Source organism: Oncorhynchus nerka, linkage group LG26 (genome assembly GCF_034236695.1).
Source record: "Oncorhynchus nerka isolate Pitt River linkage group LG26, Oner_Uvic_2.0, whole genome shotgun sequence".
Taxonomy (NCBI): domain Eukaryota; kingdom Metazoa; phylum Chordata; class Actinopteri; order Salmoniformes; family Salmonidae; genus Oncorhynchus; species Oncorhynchus nerka.
Genome location: NC_088421.1, coordinates 4667298 through 4692875, shown reverse-complemented (window position 1 = coordinate 4692875; position 25578 = coordinate 4667298). Strand labels below are relative to the sequence as shown.

General features: G+C 43.8%; 2 protein-coding genes across 2 annotated transcripts; both read right to left on the bottom strand.

The window, feature by feature from the left end:
- Positions 1-3728: 3728 nt before the first annotated feature.
- LOC115110077 (heme-binding protein 2-like) lies at positions 3729-7059 on the bottom strand. The gene is made up of 7 exons (XM_029635415.2): positions 6953-7059; positions 6604-6663; positions 6348-6429; positions 5558-5678; positions 5325-5464; positions 4930-5093; positions 3729-4813 (listed from the first exon to the last, which is right to left on the bottom strand). Coding segments are annotated over exons 1-7 (681 nt in total). The 5' UTR covers positions 6955-7059; the 3' UTR covers positions 3729-4701.
- A 16017-nt stretch (positions 7060-23076) lies between these two features.
- On the bottom strand, positions 23077-25127 carry LOC115110075 (uncharacterized). Its single transcript, XM_029635414.2, has 2 exons — positions 24442-25127; positions 23077-24296 (listed from the first exon to the last, which is right to left on the bottom strand). The coding sequence occupies exons 1-2, from the start codon at positions 24869-24871 to the stop codon at positions 24097-24099; spliced, it is 630 nt and encodes a 209-aa protein (XP_029491274.1). The 5' UTR covers positions 24872-25127; the 3' UTR covers positions 23077-24096.
- Positions 25128-25578: the final 451 nt, after the last annotated feature.

Sequence of the window (25578 nt, the reverse complement as noted above, 5' to 3'; positions counted from 1 at the left end):
TAGATCTCACACTATTTTTATTAATTTACATTTTTGAATTTCAATAGCTCTTTGGTCATATGACCTACTGACTTCAAACACGGTTCAGAGTGTACACTCAGTGGGCCTACACATTGCACAGCCGTTAGTTTGTCCATTTTCATCTCACACGTTTTTTACATGAATTTTTCAAAACTTAAAAATGTCAGTGGTTAGTTTTCGTCAATTGAAAAAACATGGGACGTATTAAAAAAGGCCACAGAAACCCGGAATCAGATCTGTGGAATAAAGGTGGAGGGAGAGAAGCAGTTTTGCAGGCCTTCATTTTACATGGGTGTTTTTGAAGTTAACAAATAGTCCAGGCTCGCAATAACTATCTTTCACATGGACACTGAAAAGATCTGCAAATGGCTGTGTGTGGTATGGATCAAGGACAGGAGAGGTGTTCGAACAGAGGTGCTTAAAGGAAGGCGCACAGGTAGGCCTCATGGAAAAACAATGTTTCATATGTTCTTTTAATTCACAGTAATAGGCAGGGATTTGTCAGTCGGCGTGAGCTTGATAACGTGAAAGAATCCTTTTCATGGCATCACTTTCATATAGTGTACATTAACACAAATCCTTCTACTGCGAGTATTCGCCTGCAGTTTACATAACCTGATAATGACTTGATATTTGAGTGCATTCACAACAAGCCACTGAAATATTTTGTATTTATTTGAAGTAAAGTGTCTGACATGTTGGGAAGATTAAAGGTCTACAATTTCCGTTTAATTTGTCAATATTCAATTTTTATTAATTGATTTTCTGGCTACCATTACTGTGGTTACATGTTCAGTACACGTATTGACCAGCAAACCCACTGCAGCCTACCTCACCATCTCACTCTCCATCCCTGCTTTGGACAATTAATAGCATGACTCTCGAACTTTGCCCTTTTCATTTATGGTTGATATTAACGATGAAAGGAGATATTATCTGTCTCGCTCCTATTGTGTACCACTGTTAAATACTGAGGAAAAATAAAATAAAAACAGGGAAAATAAGTACTTAGAACTACCAATTTATTATAGATAAATATGACAGAAAAGGGTAAACACAACACTGGACTGAACCCCCTAATTGTCAAACTAATATTAAGATGCATGACTAGAGTTTATACAATATGAGTGTATAACCACTGCACACTTCTTAGGTGTGTAATTGACAGGACCAAGGAGCTATTGAAATTAAAAAGTTTGAAATATTCATGTAAAATCGAGTGAGATGAAAATGGACCAATTTAAAGGGTGTGCAATATAGAGGGGTAGTCAGTGGACATTCTGAACCTTGTTTGAGTCAAGTAGGTCACATGACCAAGGAGCTATTGAAATATGAATGTAAAAAAAAGTTTGTTCTTTGTTCACCCTCTAACTATTTCAACTAGGACTACAAAATGCTGCTCACATTTCCACATGTTTATTAGCTTTGGAAAGTGAAGTAATGTCCAAATCGTGAAAATAAGACCTGTGCCATGTTGTGCGCAGTTTTTCCAACATCATGCCACTTATTTGGAGTCTGTGGCTCAAATGGTTTGAAAGCGTAAATATCTTTCGAATATCCAACTTGAAACCGTCTTTACCTCGGTATTATTTCAAGGCTATATAGCCTACAAAGAAATACATTCTGAAGCATTTGCGAGTGCGACACAATAGGCTGGTAGGGACATAAAGCGTGCAGCATTTAAACAATTATTATAGTCTATATATTGCGCATATAGGCTGTGACTTACTTAGAATTCAATAAAAATGTAACGAAAAATGTCTTATTAGTGCCTTTGAATTCATTTTTAGAAACACGAGTTTGGCCAGTCTGTGGCTTCACCTATCCACACTTGCAGAGCCACTGGGGATGCTAAACACCCTTTTTGGCCACTCTTGCCAGGCTGGTCAAAGACGCAAAGTTGTTTATTGTTTATTTTTTTTCTATAGGTAGGCCTATAGGTTTTTAGGCAAAATAACCCAATCAAAACGGAAAGCTCCTTGAAAGTGGGAATATGACTGGCCTATTGGGTCAAAATCTATATAGATAATAGAACGAAAATGAACGAAACATTTAAGAGACCTGATTTTCTGTTGATAAAAACTTTGCTACAATGACACACTTAGTTATCTACCCACCTCATTCCTTTCTTTTAAACATGTGCACATTGTAAGTACACCATCATACTTTTGGGATAAAGTGTATTTTCAGATTCCACAATGATTCTTTAGTTGTGAATGTTTCATGTAACCAGTGTGTGACTGCCAAGTCCCGCGCGTAGAACAATTGACATCCGGTCTATAACCTAACAGTTTTAGCACCATACCAGCAGGTGGCATCCAAGCCTTTACACATAACAGTGGACACTAATCACCGCACTCCCGCTCTTGCGCTTGGTCATCATCTTCGTAAGTCTCCTTGATTTAGCATCTGTGTGTTTTATTAGTTTCTTTATGAAAATATTTAGCGAACTCCATGACAGTATCCAAAGCAGTTGGCTATTAGCAGCACACAAGTAGACTACCAATGAATGCTGGAGCTGGCATGCCCTGAGCTCCTGAAGTAAGCACTACTGGAGCGAAATTGGAGCGGGCGAAACTGCCGACGCCTACATCCTTTGGGAATCTCGCTCCACGTTCCAGTGAAATTGGACACGCTCAGCTCCTCGCTCTGCTCCAGCCCCGCTCCACTCACATACTCTGCATTGCATGCAAGAAATATGGGACCAAATACTGTGTTTTTGAGACAAGATGTGTGGGGCATATAGGCATACGTTGCAATTTGAGGGTGCATTTTATGCACTTATTCTAAAACGATATTCAATATGTCAGTACAAACTTTGATTGAGAACGGATGATGATGTCATTTACTCTTTTTTGTTGCCCTCCCTCGCCTCAAAAAAGAGCATTTAGTACACGACTGCGCTTCGGCTATGGAAGGTGGTAGCGCAGCCTCTGAATGTCATAGAGACAAACCAAAGATCTCTTATATGTATCTGAGTCACATCTTTCCCTGGCATTTTACAGCTTGTTTCTAGCATAAAGCATTGTGGTCTAAAACCTCGTTATAGATTGCTTTATATAATCAGATCCATTTCATTTGTATTAAAATCAATTATATCAGTAGCAAGCTTTGGACCCAAGAAAAGTAGCTGCTGCCTTAGCAATCTTTTTTTTTTAAATACCTCTGATCCTCCATATCATATTCAGCTCTTGTTCTCAAACTGAACAGGACATGAGTAGGCCTGGTCCGCGTGCACAGATATGGCTTTTTTGTTGTTGAAATTGACCAGCCTCCTGAGGTGCCACCATACACAGCACAGTCATTGGTTAGGCAGCACAAAGCGGTTTACATCTGCAAGAGCAGGGCAGGTCAGAGTTCATGACTGGGAATGCCTATCCATTGCAGTGTGTAATGCAGTGTACACTCAGAAAAAACATGTTAAGTAGAACCATTACAGGGTTCTTCAGTTTGTCCCCATAGGGGAACTCTTCTATCTAGTACCCTGTATGTTTGGTTCATGAAAGAACCCCCTGTATATGGTTTTACCTAGAACCCTCTATGAAGGGTTCTACCAATAACAATTTTATAATCTAAAGGTTCGTCCTACAACCATCTCTGAAAGATTCTACAGAGGGAAGATTGAAAATTGAGACGACCTCAATCATTTAAACTGAAAAACTCATCTTAGTAACGGGTGGAATAAATCCAATTACTAATCGATTGGATTAGTTTAGAAAACTGTATGTTCTTTATCTTTGTGAAGCATAACATGAATCAACTGATCAATGTACAGTACATGCAAAAACACAGATATTACAGTAAAACAATCTATTCGGAAAATCTCCCTGAAAAAGAGCATGCTGGGAAATATTATATATTGTCCATATAGAATCATTCTTGCCTTCCAAAGAATTATCCAAGAACCCTTTCTTCCAAAAATGGTTCTTAGGATGTTAAAGGTTCTAGGTAGAACCCTTTGACTGATAAAGAACCCTTGTCTTCCAACAAAAAGTGCCGTATAGTGGTCTTGTGTTGGGCACCGCTGAATAATAACAAACCAATTAGATTTTAATGTCTTTCAAATATGACTTCACTGTATTTGTGAAAGGAGTGACTGGAAAAAAAATGTCATTTGTAATGTTCATCATAGTCTCTCATGGACAGACTATGTAACAAATATGGTTTCTGACACAATGACCCAAGATTTTATGTTCATTATAATCATACTGTATGTACCACCACTCAAGTTTTACCAAAGAGCTGGAGAGGATTTGTTTGGCATATATTTAAGGGAACAACCTCAACACAGACAAAAGATCCAAATCACGTTCAACATTGAATGTAGTAGTTTGTCAACAGGGAAGTTACTTTTCATAAACAGACTTTAGTACAAATGTATCTCTGTCTACATCTACATCCACCCCACATTGTTAGAACATGTCAATACGTACAGAGTTCGAATTATGGGGCTGGGGGGGTTGGGCAAGGCACCTCCCTAACAAACTGAACCCTGAATAAGAATGAGCAAATTCTAAGACATATGTATACACTCTATAGTATGTGGCATATTGATTTTGGATTATAGTGCCACCAGATCAGAGACACATGTCCTAGTTACTATCTTTTTTGCCCCCAAATCACATTTTCTCAGATGTTCTCAGTCTACCATGCACCTCCCATTGGTCCTCCTCAAAGTGGTTATGCCAGACTCAGCAGTAATGGAGGAGGATGTTTAGGGGAGGTAGGGCACACAGGCTCTCCCTCAACCATGTACCACACCTCGTTGTGCCTATTCAGGATCTTCATTGGGCTGTAGGACACACACACACACACACAATATTAAAGTATGTTTGAAAAAGTATTTTGGTGGAATTGTGTTGGATGTTGGATATGAGTATATTGAAGGATTTGTATCTGTGCTCTCACCTGTCATATCCCACAGCATAGTGGTAGTCTTTGTTGTAGGTGGCCTGGACTTTGTCTAGCTGCCTTTTCAGCAGCATAGAGTTTACACTGGATGTCAAAGACACCATCCATCCACCGTAGCTCCTCACGTACACATTCATGTCTGGCGTCTCTGTAAAATACACCTACACGGGGAAATCACAAAGACATCCACATTGTTAACCACGGTCTTTAAAAAAAACATGACATACTTGACATGGGTTCAAATGGTATTTGTGTTCTTTTTAATATTTTAACTGCGCTCGATTAAGCTTTTCTTGCACAATGGCACCAATAGAATAGTCCCAAAATGGCAAACCCCAACCACCTGGCACTCTAGAAAAGCTGCATAAGCTGTAGGGTCTATTGGGTCTTACACTGCCATCAGTGGGTTGGGGAGGAGTCAACTGATAGTCAGACGGCAGGAGGAAGTTGAGGGTGAAGACAGACGACTGCCACAACCTCTTCTTCTCCTCAATTTTGACAGTCACCGGAGTTGTCATGTCAATGTTGATGCCTATAGGAAAAATGTGCATCCACACACACACAAATAGATCAATATGCACAAACTCACACACACACACACACACACACACACACACACACACACCAGCCTCGTTGGAGCCGGTGATGTATTTGAAGAGTCTCTGGAAGGCAGTGTACATGGCCTTGTCCATGAAGTAGCTTTCCTCGTCTGTCGACAGCCAATACGCCGAGTCATAGTGGCGCACCTGTAACACAGACACAAACCTTCACTCAGAGTCCTGTGTTGGAGAACGTGTTGAGTTACGGATGTTGGATGCAGGGGGAGCAACTTTGGTGTCTTGGTCCAGTAGAAAGTGGTGGGAATCCTGGTTTCTGGGGCTTGGGGACTTGGGGACTTGTCAGGTGGATGGCACCTTGGTAGCAGGGTGGGGATTGGGGACTTGTCAGGTGGATGGCACCTTGGTAGCAGGGTGGGACTTGGGGACTTGTCAGGTGGATGGCACCTTGGTAGCAGGGTGGGGATTGGGGACTTGGGGACTTGTCAGGTGGATGGCACCTTGGTAGCAGGGTGGGGATTGGGGACTTGGGGACTTGTCAGGTGGATGGCACCTTGGTAGCAGGGTGGGGATTGGGGACTTGGGGACTTGTCAGGTGGATGGCACCTTGGTAGCAGGGTGGGGATTGGGGGAAGCTCCTGTTTTACGCATGCAGGTACAATTAGTCTGTTTTTAAAATTTGATGGAAAATGATCATTATTATTATCATGTTGATAAACAATATTCTGATGAAAATGAAAATGTATTTTATCTGCAACCCTGACAGAAACCTAAACGATCCCCCCAAAAATGTGGTCACAAATAACACCCCTGACTCCGTTTTATGTGCCATTAATTTGTGCTTTGCAATGAACTCACCTCATAATCGTCATTCTTGCACACCAGATCATACAGCAGACATTCCCTTGACTCGGTGCAGAAGCTAGACTCAGAGGAGTTCCTAAAGGGATCGGTGGAAAACAAATCAATCATGGAGAAATTCAGAAAATATTGCACAACATCATTATTCAATATGAATATTCAAACATTCACTATACAAACAGCGTGTGATTTCTGAAACGTGTGGTTACGATGTGAGGAAAGTAAGAACAGATGTGCATTATAACTTCCTTACCCAATTCTGGCTTCAGCAGTCAAGATGAGAAGCAAGCCAACCAACCCTACAAAATAAACCCTGAAGTACACACAAACAGTCAGTGTCATCACATTAAAAACCTGAAGTACACACAAACAGTCAGTGTCATTATTAGAAGTTTAAACCGTCAGTGACCACATCACATGAAAAATCTATTATTCAGACATGAATGATTACTGTTGCAATATATTGTAATAATTTAAGACAGTTTCCAAATTATGATACTACAACTTCCAATTTCTATAGAAATCATTCTCCCTTTAATAATGAACACCATCACAAGTCAAATGAAACATATCAAAGCAATGAGACTATCATTTCTACTTACATTGTGCTGAATGTGTGTCTTTTAGATCAGCTCAGTTCAGATGCATCCACTGGCCTGAGGGAAATGCTCGCAGAGAAACTATTTATACCAACTGAGTGTTATGAAAGAAATCCTGGACCCCTTCCCAAAACTTGTGAGACACACCCACTTCACTGCAGAATGGCCCGGGGGACTCAACAAATATGTGCAATGGGATTATTTAACCAGCTGAAGAGAAAACCAGGTGGTTTATAAATGTGTGGGCCAAGTTAGATAATGCGAGACGATCAGTCTTGATGTGTCTTTGAGAAAGAGCACAGGATAATGAGAAAGAGGCTGTGACTAGATCCGTCACTTGTACTAGACTGTTATATATTTATTTTTGGAAAATAAAAAGTCTGTTTCGCAATAACAGCTTGGCTGCCACGTTTAGAGGAAGTAAATATAGCACTTGGATGTATTCAGTTTGTTCACTGAGCACTTCTGGGTCGACTTTACCAATCACTAGTGAGGAATGGAGTAAGAAGCCTTGTTTATAACTGGTGCAACATGGACCCTTTGTCCTGATATGGTATCTGACTCAATTACCCAAGATTTTATGTTCATTATAATCATACTGTATTCACCACCACTCGAGTTTGACCGAAGAGCTGGAGAGGATTTGTTTGGCATATACAGTTGAAGTCAGAATTTTACATACACCTTAGCCAAATACATTTGCGCTCAGTTGTTCACAATTCCTGACATTTAATCAGAGTAAAAATTCCCTGTCTTACGTCAGTTAGGATCACCACTTTATTTTAAGAAAGTGAAATGTCAGAATAATAGTAGAGAGAATGATTTATTTAATATTTTATTTCTTTCATCACATTCCCAGTGGGGCAGAAGTTTACATACACTCAATTAGTACTTGGTTGCATTGCCTTTAAATGGTTTAATTTGGGTCAAACTTTGCGGGTAGCCTTCCACAAGCTTCCCACAATAGGTTGGATGAATTTTGGCCCATTCCTCCTGACAGAGCTGGTGTAACTGAGTCAGGTTTGTAGGCCTTCTTGCTCAAACACGCTTTTTCAGTTCTGCCCACAGATTTTCTATAGGACTGAGGTCAGGGCTTTGTGATGGCCACTCCAATACCTTGACTTTGTTGTCCTTAAGCCATTTTGCCAACAATTTAGAAGTATGCTTGTTGTCATTGTCCATTTGGAGGACCCATTTGCGACCAAGCTTTAACTTCCCGATTGATGTTTTGAAAAGTTGCTTCAATATATCCACATAATTTTCCTGCCTCATGATGCCATCTATTTTGTGACATGCACCAGTCCATCCTGCAGCAATGCACCCCCACAACATGATGTTGCCACCCCCGTGCTCCACGGATGGGATGATGTTCTTCGGCTTGCAAGCCTCCCCCTTTTTCCTCCAAACATAGCGATGGTAATTATGGCCAAACAGTTCTATTTTTGTTTCATCAGACCAGAGGACATTTCTCCAAAAAGTACGATCTTTGTCCCCATGTGCAGTTTCAAACCTTAGTCTGGCTTTATTATGGCGGTTTTGGAGCAGAGGCTTCTTATTTGCTGAGCGGCCTTTCAGGTTATGTCGATATAGGACTCATTTTTCTGTGGATATAGAAACTTTTGTACCAGTTGCCTTGGGCATCTTCACAAGGTCCTTTGCTGTTGTCTGGGATTGATTTGCACTTTTCGAACCAAAGTATGTTCATCTCTAGGAGACAGAATGCGTCTCCTTCCTTAGTGATATGACGGCTGCGTGGTCCCATGGTGTTTATACTTGCGCACTATTGTTTGTACAGATGAACGTGGTACCTTCAGGCGTTTGGAAATTGCTCCCAAGGATGATCCAGACTTGTGGAGGTCTACAATTGTTTTTCTGAGGTCTTGGCTGATTTCATTTGATTTTCCCATGATATCAAGCAAAGAGGCACTGGGTTTGAAGGTAGGCCTTGAAATACATCCATAGGTACACCTCCAATTGACTCAAATGATGTCAATTAACCTATCAGAAGCTTCTAAATCCATGACATTATTTTCTCGAATTTTCTAAGCTGTTTAAAGGCACAGTCAACTTAGTGTATGTAAACTTATGACCCACTGGAATTGTGATACAGTGAATTATAAGTGAAATAATCTGTCTGTAAACAATTGTTGGAAAAATGACTTGTGTCATGCACAAAGTACATGTCCTAACCGACTTGCCAAAACTATAGTTCGTTAACAAGAAATTTGTGGAGTGGTTGAAAAACTAGTTTTAATGACTCCAACCTAAGTGTATGTAACTTCCGACTTCAACTGTACAGTCGTGGCCAAAGGTTTTGAGCATGACCCAAATATTAATTTTCAGAAATTCTGATGCCTCAGTTTGTATGATGGCAATTTGCATATACTCCAGAATGTTATGAAGAGTGATCAGATGAATTGCAATTAATTGCAAAGTCCCTCTTTGCCATGCAAATGACTGAATTCCAAAAAGAAAATTCCACTGCATTTCAGCCCTGCCACAAAAGGACCAGCTGACATCATATCAGTGATTCTCTCGTTAACACAGGCGTTAGTGTTGATGAGGACAAGGCTGTAGATCACTCTGGCATGCTGATTGAGTTCGAATAGCAGACTGGAAGCTTCAAAAGGAGGGTGGTGCTTGGAATCATTGTTCTTCATCTGTCAACCATGGTTACCTACAAGGAAACACGTGCCATCAACATTTCTTTGCACAAAAAGGGCTTCACAGGCAAGGATATTGCTGCCAGAAAGATTGCACCTAAATCAACCATTTATTGGATCATCAAGAACTTCAAAAAGAGCGGTTCAATTGTTGTGAAAAATGCTTCAGGGCGGCCAAGAAAGTCCAGCAAGCGCCAAGATTGATTGAGCTGCCTTTTCCAATGCCTTTTCCAGCATGATGGAGCACCGTACCATAAGGCAAAAGTGATAACTAAGTGGCTCGGGGAACAAAACATTGATATTTTGGGTCCATGGCCAGGAAACTCCCCAGACCTTATTCCCATTGAGAACTTGAGGTCAATCCTCAAGAGGCGGGTGGACAAACAAAACCCACAAATTCTGACAAACTCCAAGCATTGATTATGCAAGAATGGGCTGCCATCAGTCAGGATGTGGCCCAGAAGTTAATTGACAGCATACGAGGGCAAATTAATATTTGTGTCATTCTCAAAACTCAACACAGACAAAGTTTCAAATCATGTTCATTTTAACATGTTTGTGTCATTACGTGTCAATGAGGGATCAATTGGTTAAAACCGTCTTTAATGTGAAATTATGATGTCATTATAATGTTGAGTGAAATATCCAATACACATTGGACGAACATTTCCTAATTCATATCAAACCATATTCCCCACCTATAAAAACAGACAAGACAGCACTTGCATGACCCTAAGAGTTCAACTTTGACCCCACAAAGAGGAGAGTAGCCTAGAAAAAAAGAACTCTGGGGTGTATCTCAATAGACTAAAATGTCTTCCTCTCCTCATCTCCTTCCCTTCTCATGAGCTGATCTGAAGCTGAACACTGTAGATAAATACAAAATGGCATTTCTCACTGTGAATTTGATTTAATCTATCCCAGGTCTTTCACACCAGTGCAGGAAAAGAGATAAGAAAAAGGAAGCCACTGAATATCGAGATGGATGTGATCATGGAATGAACCTTGCCCTAGATAAAAAAATATATATAAAAAATCCCCCCATGCAAAGTCAGGTCAGTTTGTATTGGAGAGATGCCCAGTTGGGGTAATGCCATTGAGAGGGTTGTTGTTTAACCCCCTCAGGCCTTTCATCTTTCACAGTTAGAATATTGTCAAAGGTCATGACCTTTAACAAACCTCTGACATCGACTGTGATGACAGCTGGTCACCACCTCAGGTGCTCAACGGGCGACGGCCTTCACTTGGTGACTTCAACCTCAGGCGAAGACAAACTCAAAATAACTCAAATGATCCCCTCTCTTATTCCTGTTCTGTGTGGAGCAAGCACATGTGCTTTAGGTCAACTTCTTAGCCAAAGCGTGTTACTTTAGCTTGATTCAATCAGGATCATGAAGTTGCATGCTGTGAAGGTTTCCATGGCATCATCACCAGACATGGGCAAAAATGACAAAATACAAATACAAAATAAAAAATACATTGGAATGTAGTTTAACCCAATGTAATTTAAATGAAAGTATACTCAGAAGAAATTAAAATGCGTATTTTAAATACAGTGGGGCAAAAAAGTATTTAGTCAGCCACCAATTGTGCAAGTTCTCCCACTTAAAAAGATGAGAGAGGCCTGTAATTTCCATCATAGGTACACGTCAACTATGACAGACAAAATGAGAAAAGAAATCCAGAAAATCACATTGTAGGATTTTTAATGAATTTATTTGCAAATTATGGTGGAAAATAAGTATTTGGTCACCTACAAACAAGCAAGATTTCTGGCTCTCACAGACCTGTAACTTCTTCTTTAAGAGGCTCCTCTGTCCTCCACTCGTTACCTGTATTAATGGCACCTGTTTGAACTTGTTATCAGTATAAAAGACACCTGCCCACAACCTGAAACAGTCACACTCCAAACTCCACTAGGGCCAAGACCAAAGAGCTGTCAAAGGACACCAGAAACAAAATTGTAGACCTGCACCAGGCTGGGAAGACTGAATCTGCAATAGGTAAGCAGCTTGGTTTGAAGAAATCAACTGTGGGAGCAATTATTAGGAAATGGAAGACATACAAGACCACTGATAATCTCCCTCGATCTGGGGCTCCACGCCAGATCTCACCCCGTGGGGTCAAAATGATCACAAGAACGGTGAACAAAAATCCCAGAACCATACGGGGGGACCTAGTGAATGACCTGCAGAGAGCTGGGACCAAAGTAACAAGCAAAGTAACACACTACGCCGCCAGGGACTCAAATCCTGCAGTGCCAGACGTGTCCCCTTGCTTAAGCCAGTACATGTCCAGGCCCGTCTGAAGTTTGCTAGAGAGCAGGGACAAAGACGTTGCGCCAAATAACGTTTGACCTTTCTAGTAGACTATAGTAATAACGCATGGGGGAGGTGGTTCACACATCCAGTGAGCATTGCTGCTCTGTTTCTATGTACTATCACAGGTCACATGATACCTGCTTTAACCATTCTTGGAGGGACTGGTGAGTGTCCCTTTGCTGTTGTTGTTCCAGAATCACACCAAGGTCAGATCCCTGTGATGAACTCAATTCTACAGAGGGACAATGGAGCAGTGCCTACACGCCCACTTAGAATACCCAGGATGTGTTCAGTACAACAGAATACAGCACGACGTTTAATTCAACTGAAACGGCACTTGAAGAGTTGAAGAACGTTGTGTTTATCGTGGCCTTGAGTGCGATTGAGTATGATGTACTACACGAGTTTTGCAATGTCAAATGATCATACCCATATAGATTATATAATCAAACTGGAGCAAACGTACCTCAAAGACGGTTGAAGAATGGTGCACACTGTTTTGGGGAAACGTGTTGTTCAGTTCAAGCTGTCACGCAACGTAGCAAACATTTGAAGTGAACTAAACGTACCCCAGTACTATAACAATACTATAGGGATAGTATGTGTGACCAGGTTGAGACACCCACCGACTATTTATCTGTCGAAAACATCCTGTCACTATCTCACAATCTGTTAATGTGGACTTCTGACAGCTAAACTCTGAAATATTTATCATGTACTTACGTGACAACGTGCTGTGTGACTGACACAAAGTACAAGATATCCACATCTCTTGATGTAAAGGGATGGACTCTACAAGGTGTGTCATGCCTACTCCCGCTCCCCCTCTCCAGCGCTCGACGTCGCCGGTCTACTAACCACTGGTCCAGGCACCATCAATTCGTGCACCTGCTCCCCATCATTAAGTACACCTGGACTTCATCATCACCTTGATTACTCTGCCTTTATTTATCCCTCAGTAGACTCAGTCTTCAGGCAGTATTGGTTTTGTTTACGTTCAGTACGCTACTCCTGTTTTGATTATCTTCATGTTTCTTATTATTAATGCCACCTTCTTCACCTGCTTCCTGACTCCCTGCGTATACATTATAGAATACTTCCTCTCATGAATTGGAAGCAGCAGAAGTTAAGGATATCGCCCAGATGGTCGATGGACAGGAACATCTACTCCGTCAACACCACGACCAGCTGACTCAACTGGGTACGGTAATGGATAAGGTCCTCCGCATTCTCCACCACCTCGACAACACTCGAGAGGATTCATCTCCTAATAGCGTGAGGATCCTCTACCACGAGTCATCCCAGAGAGCCAGTCCCCCAGCCCATCCAGAAGTCCGCCTAGGTCAGCGATGCCCTATTGTCCCTCCCATAGAAATATGCTGGGACTCCATCGGGTTCCTATGAGAGGTTCATGGCTCTGTTCAGGGCGGTCTTCAATCATCCACCTGAGGGCAGAAAGGGAGGAGAGCGATTACTTCAACTTCGGCAGGGTGCCCAGACTGCTGCGGAGTATGCCTTCACCTTCCGGACTGTGGCAGCCTCCAGCTCCGCACCTTATTCCGTTGAGGACTGCGCGAAGAGGTCCAGACGGAGTTGGCGTGTCGGGACGACAACCTTTCCTTGGACGCGCTCATAGCGATGGCTCTCTTCAAGAGCGCCAGCACCCCCCTCATCTCTCGCCTTCCTCCTTTGGCTATCCTGAAACAGAGCCTGAACCCATGAAGATAGGGGTCACACACCTCCCTGTGGCAGAGTGGTGTCGTTGGAGACAGAGTGGTGTCGTTGGTGGCAGAGTGGTGTCGTTGGAGACAGCTGGGGCTTTGTTCCTATTTTGGTCAGGAGGGGCACTAGCTTCAGCGGTGTCTGGTGCACTCCAACCCGGTGTCCAAGAGGGCAGAGGGGCAGCCCTGTGATCATCCATCTCCCAGGGTAGGCATGAGTAGTCCATTATCATCACTTTCTGTCCAAACCTTTTCTGGTTTCCATTTCACTGGCTGGGAGGAGGCCCTTGCCTCCTCTCTGAACATCACCTCATACCCGCTCACCTTTCCTTTTCTGGTCCAAGCACTGGATACTCGACCATTAGGATCCGGCACAATAACGCATATCACAACACCACTCACCCTCACAGTGGAACCCACGCATCAAGAAAGCCTTTTCTTCCTCATCATCAATGCGCCCATACACAAAGTCGTCCTGACCCTACCATCGTCATGACCCTACCATCTCATGGTCGAGGATGAAAATCACTGTCTGGACACCGAATGCCGAGGACCTGCTTTCCTTTACCCTGTGGTTCCACGTTGGTTGAGAGTCCTGTGGTTGCCCTCCAGCCCAATTTCGCAGAGGTATACACGGATCTCCGGGAGGTTTTCTCCAAGACCCGTGCCACCTGTCTCCCTCCTCATTGCCCCTGGGACTGTGCCATCGACCTGCTTGCAGGCTTTGCACCTCCACACAGCTGCATCTACCCTCTGTTGGTGGTTGAAACAAAGTCTATGGAGGAGTACATCCTGGAGGCTCTCCAACAGGGTTTCATCAGCACGTCCACCTCCCCTGCGTCGGGCAGGCTTCTTTTTCGTGGCCAAGAAGGATGGAGGTCTACGCCCGCGCATTGATTACAGAGGCCTCAATTCCATCACCACCAAGTACCGCTAACCTCTCCTGGTGCCGGGTGCGATCAAACAGCTCTGCGGACCTGAGGAGTGTCTACAATCTGATCCGCATCCGGGAGGAGGATGAATGGAAAACAGCATTCAGCACGATGTCTGGACACTACGAGATTTTGGTGATGTCATATGGATTAGCCAATGCTCCGTCGGTGTTCCAGACATTCGTTAACGAGGTGTCCGGGACATGCTCGGGCGGCAGGTGGTTGTGTATATCGATGACATCCTGGTCTACTCGGCCACTTTGGAGGATCACATCGCCCACGTCAGAGTTGTCCTGGAACGCCTCCTGGAGAATCACTTGTACGTGAAAGTGGAGAAGTGCCAGTTTCATCAGGTCGCTGTCTCCTTCTTAGGATACCAGATCAGTCCACAGGGAGTGATGATGGAGGAGAGGACGGTCAATGCAGTCAGATCTTGGCCAGTACCAACCACCATAAAAGGGTTCTTGGGGTTTGCCAACTTTTACTGCTGCTTCATTAGGACATTCAGCTCCATAGCCTGACCTCTCACCTCAAGGGTGGTCACCGTGAGTTGTAGTTTAGTCCTGCAGCCGATGAGCCCTTCCATATACTGAAGGGGCATTTCACCTCCGCCCGTTGCTGAAACACTCAGTTCCTACGCTGCCTTTCGTGAAAGAGGTGGACGCTTCAGAAGTGGGCGTGGGGGCCATTCTGTCCCAACGTCAAGGTAACCCACAGAAATTGTATCCATGTACTCAAAAAAAACTGTCTCCTTTAGAAAGGAACTATGACGTCGGTGACCGGGAGCTCTTGGTGGTGAAGTTGGTATTAGAGGAGTAGCGTCACTGGCTGAAGGACGGATTTCTCATCCTCACCGACCATTGGAACCTGGAGTACATACGGACAGCGAGGCGACTGAACCAGCGCCAAGCAAGGTGGGCCCTTTTCTTCACTAGATTTGACTTCACCTTGTAATATCGCCCAGGTTCAAAGAACATTAAAGCTGATGCCCTGTCCCGTCTCTATGATTCGGGAGAGGTTCCTGTCCTGAGTGCGCCCATCATTCAGCCCTCCTGAGTCATTGCCCCCATGCTTTGGGACATAGATGTGGACATTCACCAGGCACCGGAGAGGGAACCCACGCCTGCTACCTGGCCTCCAGAGCGCACCTACGTTCCCACAGGGATATGGGATCGGCTGTTGACCTGAGCACACATCTCTCATCGCTGGACACCCAGGTATCACCCGCACTATTCAATCTCCGGAAAGTACGGGTGGCCCACCTTGGTGCAGGACGTCGCGCCTTATGTAAACTCCTGCTCCATATATGTGCCCAAACTAAATCTCCCCTGCACGCTCCAGTATGGAATCTCCTTTATCTTCCCGTGCCTCAGTGGTCTTGGTCTCATCTGTCCATTGATTGAGTTAATTGATCTCCCCTCTTCTGATGGTTTCACTACTATTATGGTTGTTGTGGACAGATTCTCTAAATCCTGCCATTTTATCCCTCTCTCTGGTCTCCCTACCACTCTCCAGGTCTCTGAGGCACTATTCTAGCAGGTCTTTCGGCACTATGGCCTTCCGGAGGACATCGTCTCTGACCGTGGCCCCCAATTCACGTCACGGGTATGGAGAGCCTTCATGGAGAAGCTGAGAGTCACGGTCAGCCTCACTCACGTCACTGCCAGCCTCACTCACGTCACTGCCAGGACTGGCAAGGGGAGTGGGTACGGTTCCTTCCCTGGGCGGAGTACGCCTAGCATTCACTGCGCCACTCCTCCACCGGGCTGACCCCCTTCCAGTGTGTCCTAGGCTATCAGCCAGCCCTAGCTCCGTGGACCCTGAGCCAGACTGAAGCTCCTGCGGTGGATGAGTGGTTCAGGCGCGCAGAGGAGGTTTGGAACGATGCCCACATGACGCTCCAGTGCGCCATCCATCATCAGAAGGAGCAGGCGGACCGCAACCGCAGTGAGGCTCTCGTTTTCCATCCTGGTGATCTCTTTTGGCTCTCCACCAGGAACCTCCTGGGTACTGTCACACCTTCAAATGACGGTTTTCAAAAGTATTTTGTTACAAAATACATTAGAGTGTAGTTCAGCCCAGTGTAATACAAACTACTCAGAAGTAATTAAATTATATATTTCAAATACATGTAGCAGAAATACTGCTCATCTGGTCATAGCTCAATAACCCAATTAAGTGCCCCAATTGCTGGGCCAAAAATAAACCAACAAGTGTTCTGTCCATCAAGGAACACACCACATCACAGCCCGAGAATAATGTTAACTGTCACATGTTGTGCGGTCTACCCTGTTTCCTTCGCATGCTCTGGGATGAAGGAAGGGACGTAGTTGCCTTATTTCTTTCCGAATACCCCTCTTTTTTCTCTCCCCATTTCTGAATCATGCTGAATCATGAATCATGAATCATGACTGAAATTGACAAGCAGATTAGGAAAAAGGTTCAAACCATCCTAAGCTAAATGAACGCCCTGTGTTCAGGTTGACGTCATGGATTGTGTGCATAAACAAGCAATGACATGGTTATATGATCATTGTTTATTTTCTTACTGGGTGAATACCTTTTGTTAGGAACTCAAATGGAGGACCATAGAGTGTTAGGCACCTTGGCATACTGAACCAAAGAAGAGTATTGAGAAAAATGAGTACAAAATATGTACAGTCATAAGAAACATACAGTATCTCTTTATTCCACTGCGTGTTCAGTACCAAGACTCATAGGAGTTCCAAAAAATGTTTTGTCTGTCTCTACCTAAATAGTAGACATATGAAATAGCATAAAGAGTCTTTAAACAGGAGCTCTGCATCCACCTGAACACATCCTGTCCTACTCTCAGATGGTGAACGTAACCTAACAAGGTCAATCAGGAGGGAGTATCATGATGACCATGGACAACACTGTTGGTCTGAGGTGTGTTCTCAACCCCAGAGAGCTGACCAGCTCCCTCTGTAACATGTCGTAACCTTGACGATGCACCTTGACCAGTAATGTCAGGTCCTGAGGACATATAGGCCTGTGATTGGTTGGCTAAGGGTAGAGTAGTCTTTGATTGGTTTGCTTGGGGTATATAGGCCTGTGATAGGTTGGCTTGGGGTAGAGTAGCCTGCTGTGGCAGTGGCACTACTTGGGGTATGTTTATGTGGAATGGAGCGTTACCTTGAAGCAAACCAACAGCCTGGGGTTGGATGATGACTGGGGGTGTATTGGTTTGGGGTTGTAGGGTGCCCTAAGACTGAGGGATGTGGACGGTTTCAGTCACTTGAGGTGTACTGACCTGAGGACAGGGTTCAAGGTTCAATCTGACTATGTTCAACCCGGGGTTGGAGGTTGGGTTGGGGTTAAAAGGTCCTGGGTGAAATGGCAGGCGTTGGTGTCTGGGGTGGATGGACTCTGCTGGCCTCAGACGATGTTGCAGTGTCCAGAGTTTGCTTGGGGACTAACTCATATCTTGTTACCTACATTCTCTCTGTTTGATCACATCACATCACATCACACACACATCAAAGGTCATAAAGTTTCAACTGCAGTCAACAGCAATTTTCTGCAGTTGCTCCTCATCAGCTGAAACTTGCAGCCATCGCCTGCATTGTGGGAGGCTCTATTGTCAACCGATCATTAGGGCTTTTTTTGTTTTGACACACACGAATGTGAAACAGAAACCAACTTTGCTCATTCATGTACAATCTTGGCCAATTCTACGTGAACCCTTTCTTAAATAATTCCCTATTTCTTTCAAAAAAGGTTTAACTTTAAAAAAAAACATTTGGTCTCCACACCAGTGCCGGTTCTAGACCATTTCCACTGGGGGGGCCAAGCTGGGGCCAGTTGTACTGTTAGAGGGGCCAGTTACATTAGACATTATTGTTGTCATATCGTTTTCTTCACTGCATAGCAGGCATTAGCAGGCAAAAGACCATGTTCCGTGTTGCCACTGTCTAATAACGGATGTAAAAAAAGAACGATAGCAAAATACGATATGTAAAAATGATTTCATACTCCACATTTAGGGGGGCCACAAGGGGATCCAAAATTGTTGTCAAAGGGGCACTGGCCCCTGCTGAAGAAGAGTGACCAGTCTATGGATCTACCTCTTCGGTTTAAAGAGAGAAACACTTCTACTGAAAAAAGGTAAGGACCCTTTGTCAATGAGTTAACAACTACTGATTATCATCACCCATTGAAGCATTTCGCAAAATGTTCTTCTACTAACAGTTAACTGTATTAAGGTCACTTTGTTATTTCTGAATTTTTAGCAGGGTCTAGCAGGAGAGACCAGACTCACCTGTACCCAGGTGTGTATCCATGAAGAGTGACCAATCTATGGAGCCACCTCTTAGGTTCAGAGAAGTTTCCATTGAACAAAGGTCAGAAACCAGTGTTTTAAAGTCTATCAGTCACTTTTTAAAAGTTTTAACGTACCATTAGAGCAAGGAAATATCTCTCACTACTTTTAATATTTAGGTGTCATTAAAAAGGAAACAGTCTTATACCCCAGATTGAAGAATGAGGAGTTTTGTACTTTTTACAGGATCTAACACAAAAGATGAGCCTCACCTGTACCCAGCTGTGTGTCCATGAAGAGAGACCAATTTATGGAGACACCTCTCATGTTCAAAGAGTTTAAACCTCTCTACAGAAAAAAGGTAAGAACCCATTGGACTTGGTCAATGTCAACATCACATCCAGAGATTTACCCTCCACTGCACCACTGGATGGCATACCAGAGTTTTCACGTGAGAACTGGGCCGATAGTGGTCAAGTTCCTGAGGTTTATGGACAAGATGGCTGTTCTGGAGAGAACCAAGAACTTGAGAGAGGAACCAACATCTTCCTTAATGAGGACTACTCGGAAGCTGTGCACCAGAGGCAGAAATAACTTATCCCAGCCATGAAAGCTGCCCGAGTGTGTGGGGATATTGCTTACATCTGCTACGGGTCAGTCGCTTCAGCCCCACAAAACAAACAAACACACACACACACATGTGACACTTCACATTATGTCTATCTCAAATAAGCTACCCAGGAAAGGGCTAAAAAATAGCCCATATTAATATACTATGTAGCTTTAGAAAAAGGATCAATGAAATCAATTACTTGTTAACATCGGATGACATACATATATTAGCCATCTCTGAAACTCAGATATTTCATTTGATGATGCAGCAGTGGAAATACAAGGATATAACACCTACAGAAGAGACGTGAATGCTTGTGGGGTTGCTGTATTTGTTCAGGGCCATATTCCTTTAAAGCTTAGAGAGGACGTCATGTCTAATGTTGTGAAAGTGTTGTGGTTGCATGTTCACCTGCCTCAACAAAATCCTCTTCTTTTGGGGTGCTGATATAGGCTACCAAGTGTCAACAGTCAGTATCTGGATAATATGTGTGCAATGCTTGATAATGTGTGTGATGCTGACAGAGAGGTCTATTTTCTGGGTGACCTGAACATAGACTGGTTTTCATCAAGCTGTCCATTCAAGCAGAAGCTTCTTACTGTAACCAGTGCCTGTAATCTGGCTCGGGTTATCAATCAACCTACCAGAGTGTTCACAAATAGTGCAGGAACTACTGTACATCATCCAAATGTATTGATAAAATGGTTACCAATGTTGCAGAACTTTGTTCTAAAGCTGTATCCGTACCCATTGGATGTAGTGACCATAATATAGTGGCGATATCCAGGAAAGTTAAAGTTCCAAAGGCTGGGCCTAAAACAGTGGCCAAAAGTTTTGAGAATGACACAAATATTAATTTCCACAAAGTCTGCTGCCTCAGTGTCTTTCGATATTTTTGTCAGATGTTACTATGGAGTACTGAAGTATAATTACAAGCATTTCATAAGTGTCAAAGGTTTTTATTGACAATTACATGAAGTTGATGCAAAGAGTCAATATTTGCAGTGTTCACCCTTCTTTTTCAAGACCTCTGCAATCCACCCTGGCATGCTGTCAATTAACTTCTGGGCCACATCCTGACTGATGGCAGCCCATTATTGCATAATCAATGCTTGGAGTTTGTCAGAATTTGTGGTTTTTGTTTGTTCACCTGCCTCTTGAGGATTGACCACAAGTTCTCAATAAGATTAAGGTCTGGAGAGTTTCCTGGCCATGGACCCAAAATATCAATGTTTTGTTCCCCGAGCCACTTAGTTATCACTTTTGCCTTATGGCAAGGTGCTCCATCATGCTGGAAAAGGCATTGTTTGTCACCAAACTGTTCCTGGATGGTTGGGAGAAGTTGCTCTCGGAGGATGTGTTGGTGCCATTCTTTATTCATGGCTGTGTTCTTAGGCAAAATTGTGAGTGAGCCCACTCCCTTGGCTGAGAAGCAACCCCACACATGAATGGTCTCAGGATGATTTACTGTTGGCATGACACCGGACTGATGGTAGCGCTCACCTTGTCTTCTCCGGACAAGCTTTTTTTCCGGATTCCCCAAACAATCGGAAGGGGATTCATCAGAGAAAATGACTTTACCCCAGTCCTCAGCAGTCCAATCCTTGTACCTTTTGCAGAATATCAGTCTGTCCCTGATGTTTTTCCTGGAGAGAAGTGGCTTCTTTGCTGCCCTTCTTGACACCAGGCCATCCTCCAAAAGTCTTCGCCTCACTGTGAGTGCAGATGCACTCACACCTGCCTGCTGCCATTCCTGAGCAAGCTCTGTACTGGTGGTGCCCCGATCCCACAGCTGAATCAACTTTAGGAGACGGTCCTGGCGCTTGCTGGACTTTCTTGGGCGCCCTGAAGCCTTCTTCACAACAATTGAACCGCTCTCCTTGAAGTTCTTGATGATCCGATAAATGGTTGATTAAGGTGCAATCTTACTGGCAGCAATATCCTTGCCTGTGAAGCCCTTTTTGTGCAAAGCAATGACGGCACGTGTTTCCTTGCAGGTAACAATGGTTGACAGAGGAAGAACAATAATTCTAAGCACCACCCTCCTTTGGAAGCTTTCAGTCTATTATTCGAAACTCAATCAGCATGACAGATCTCCAGCCTTGTCCTCATCAACACTTCCTACCTGTGTTAACGAGAGAATCACTGACACGACGTCAGCTGGTCCTTTTGTGGCAGGGCTGAAATGCAGTGGAAATGTTTTTTTGTGGATTCAGTTCATTTGCATGGCAAAGAGGGTCTTTGCAATTCATCTGATCACTCTTCATAACATTCTGGAGTATATGCAAATTGCCATCATACAAACTGAGGCAGTCAGACTTTGTGAAAATTCATATTTGTGTCATTCTCAAAACTTTTGGCCACGGCTGTAGACTCATCTGACACACTGACCTACCTGCACACATTCCACACCACATTCACTGAGCCTCTCTATCCAGGGTTTGAGCTTCCGGATGGCACGTCAGTCTCTCTGTGTCAGGTAAAATAACATCATGTGTCCTGAAGGAACCACCTGAATCTTCAGGGAAGTCACACTCCTGTTTAAACACAACTTGATGACATGATGGGACATGTTTTAATCATAACAACCCCCCCGGCCCCCCACCACTTGAGTAAACAGATTAGTATTCATGAATATACAGTGTACAGAACATTAGGATGACATAGACTGACCAGGAAAAAGCTACGATCCCTTATTGATTTCACTTGTTAAATCCATTTCATATCACTGTAGATGAAGGGGAGGAGACAGGTTAAAGGATTGTTACACCTTGAGACATGGATTGTGTATGTGTGCCATTGAGGGTAATGGTCATGACAAAATATTGAAGTGCCTTTGAACAGGGTATGGTAGTCAGTGCCAGGCGCACAGGTTTGAGTGTGTCAAGAACTGCAACGCTGCTGGGTTTTTCATTTAACTCCAGCCAAGTTGTTTAGGTTTAACTGAGTACTTTAGTCCTTCCAAACAGGTTATGTGGATCAGATGGGAATGGTACCAGATGATAAATTATTAATATTCTGGAGGTGCCTGCCTACTGGTACATTGCTTTCACCTGTCCAGTTCTCTCATGTTAGTTGAGATGAAGGAAAGTGGTTGGATGTCCTGAGATGTCTTTGAGTGGTTACCGTTTAGTTCTGCATGCTTGATGTTGCTGGGAAGACGTCGTAAGGCTGTCATTTCCACACTAACAAAGTTGAGTGGTTTCCAGACTGTCTGGGGCAACTGCAGCACCAGAGTCGTCCCACCTCAGCTTTGGTTGTAGGAGACGACGTGTCAATCCTTTGAGGGTGGGAGAGAGGGAGGTAAAGACGGAGAGTGAAGGAGGGAGGGGTAGAGGAGGAAGGAAGAAACATGTGTTCTGCAGTCTTCCCTGATTCCCTCACTTGCTCTCCAGTGTGTGGGCGCAGGACAAAGTGATGGAGGTGCCTTCTCTTTTTGTATCCCCCCCCCCCCACCTGTCTGTATCATGCCTCTGAGAAACTGATCAAGCAGGTTAAGAAAAAGGTTCAGAACACTTCTATACTAAATGAATGGCCTGTGCTCAAGTTGACCTCGTGGATTGTGTGCATAAACGAACAATGGCAGGATTATAACTGTTTGAACACTTTTTTTTGAAAATACATTTTATTTCGGAACTCAACAGGAGGTCCATAGAGGCTGAGGCACCTTGAACAAAAAAAAGATTACTGAGAAAAAGGAGCATACATTATTTACAGTCATCGACAAGAGAAACATATCTCTGATAACAAAATGGACCTGCATGTACAGTACAAAGATTCCAAGAGTTACATTTACTGCACAGAACTTTACTCAATGTGTTTAGTCCATCTCTACCTGGATGGTAGACATTTGAAATAGTATAAAAAGTCGTTAAACAGGAGCTCTGCATCCAGCTGAACACATCCTGTCCTACTCTCAGATAGATGGTGAACGTAACCTAACAAGGTCAGGAGGGAGCATCACGATGACCATGGACAACACTGTTGGTCTGAGGTGTGTTCTCAACCCCAGAGAGGTGTTCAACAGCATTAACCAGTCTTTCCAGGTTGCTGTTGATGGATGACAGCAAGGGCTGCAGCACTCTCTCCATGCTGCTCCTCATACTGACCAGCTCCCTCTGTAACATGTCGTAACCTTGGCGATGCACCTGGACCAGTGCTGCCAGGTCCTGAGGAGGTAGCTGGACCTGCATGTGTGGTTGGACCTCAATCAAAGGAATGTGGACCGTAGGTTGGTTCACTTGGGGTATGTTCGTCTGAGGCTGCACAGTGGACTGGGGCATATAGGCCTGTGATTGGTTTGCTTGGGGTATATAGGCCTGTGATAGGTTGGCTTGGGCTAGAGTAGCCTTTGATTGGTTCGCTTGGGTTATATAGGCCTGTGATATGTTGGGTTGGGGTAGAGTAGTCTGCTGTGGCAGTGGCACTACTTGGGGTATGTTTACGTGGAATGGAGCATAACCTTGAAGCAAACCATCAGCCTGGGGTTGAACAGTGACCGGGTGTGTATTGGTTTGGGGTTGAAGGGTGCCCTGAGACTGAGGGATGTGGACAGTTCCAGTCACTTGAGGTGTGCTGACCTGGGTACCAGTTTCAAGGTTCAATCTCACTACGTTCACCCGGGGTTGTGGAGGTTGGTTTGGGGTAAAGTGGGCCTGGGTGAAGTGGCAGGCGTGTGTGTCTGGGGTGGAGGGACTCTGCTGGCCTCAGACGATGCTGCAGCGTCCAGAGTCTGTTGACCATCAACCAGGTGGTTAGTCGAGGGACTGTCCAGCTCCACCCCAATGCATTGGGAACCAACTTCATTCTGAAACGCTAGGGAAGAAAAAATATAGAAAAATAAGCTATATTTAGTGTTCCTTACATACTGTTTTACCACATTACATCACGTAGTAGGCACACACACATTACAAAGCTAACAAAAACTAATGTTTTTAAAAATTGAAACCATAAACTTTACCTTGTAATGCAATGGGTCCTTCTCCATCCACAAACTCAAATTTATAACGTTTTGTTCGGACTGAGAGGAAAGGCTCCTCCTCTTCTGTTGGATGGTGAAGTTTTGCTTCTGTCTGCCTGTTCACTCGCTTCCTCTTTGACCCAGGACCCTTCTTGATATAACAGGGTTGTCTGCGCATCAGGTCATTGTATCGCTTTTTGCACTGCATCCCGGTTCTGAGGTATCCAAACGAAGAAGCGCTCACCTTTGCTGCGATATCTTCCCATGCGGCCTGTGCAACACGGGTGTAGCCAGGGCCAGGTCGTCGAGCTTGCACTTCGCGCACGAGTATTTTGAGCTCTTCCTCATTGAAACGCTTCTTTCGTTGCCTCTCCATATGAAGCATCTCGATCTCTGGCCTCCCATCTCTCTTATCGTTATCGAAATCCATATTTTCTCAGGGAAAGCCATAAACGAAGCGCAAACGCTAAAAATGACGGAAAGACACAATTGTGTTCTGAATGTTTACATAGCCTAGCCTACTCATCTCAAGGCTGCAACGTATTAAAAACACAATTCCAAAATGGGTGTTTGTTCAGTTACAAAACAGCAACGGTTATTACGGTTACGGAAAACCCTAATAAGGACAGTGGACACCGTTCAGGCGTTCCAAAACAATCTGGGCTACCATTCGCAGGACCACAAAATACAATACGCTTGCGCAGTTGATACCGGCCGTGCGCAGTATATTGCCCTCCCTTTGTTGGGGAAAATGTGCCCAAAATAAACGCTTCTTCAAACAGTAACAATCACCACAATATTGAATGATTAGATTCTTGAAATTCTTGACATTAGACCTATAGATAAATCGTAATAGATTTTCTCGTTGAGTAAGTGATAGGTTACATTTATGATACTGTGGTTCACAGCATATTTATTCCCCCCAAAAACATTTAGAAACAGATTGAAAGATTTCATCATTAAATCATGGTCTGCACATTGCCTTCCAAAACCATAAGCAATTCTCTACAGATTTACAAACTTTACCTCACACACATACACTTCTCCTTCTGAAAAGTGAAAGCAAAGTCTCCCTTTGAGGGGTCTACTGTCTAGTAGGCTAAATAATTGTAGGTTTTTATAGACTACAGTAAAACC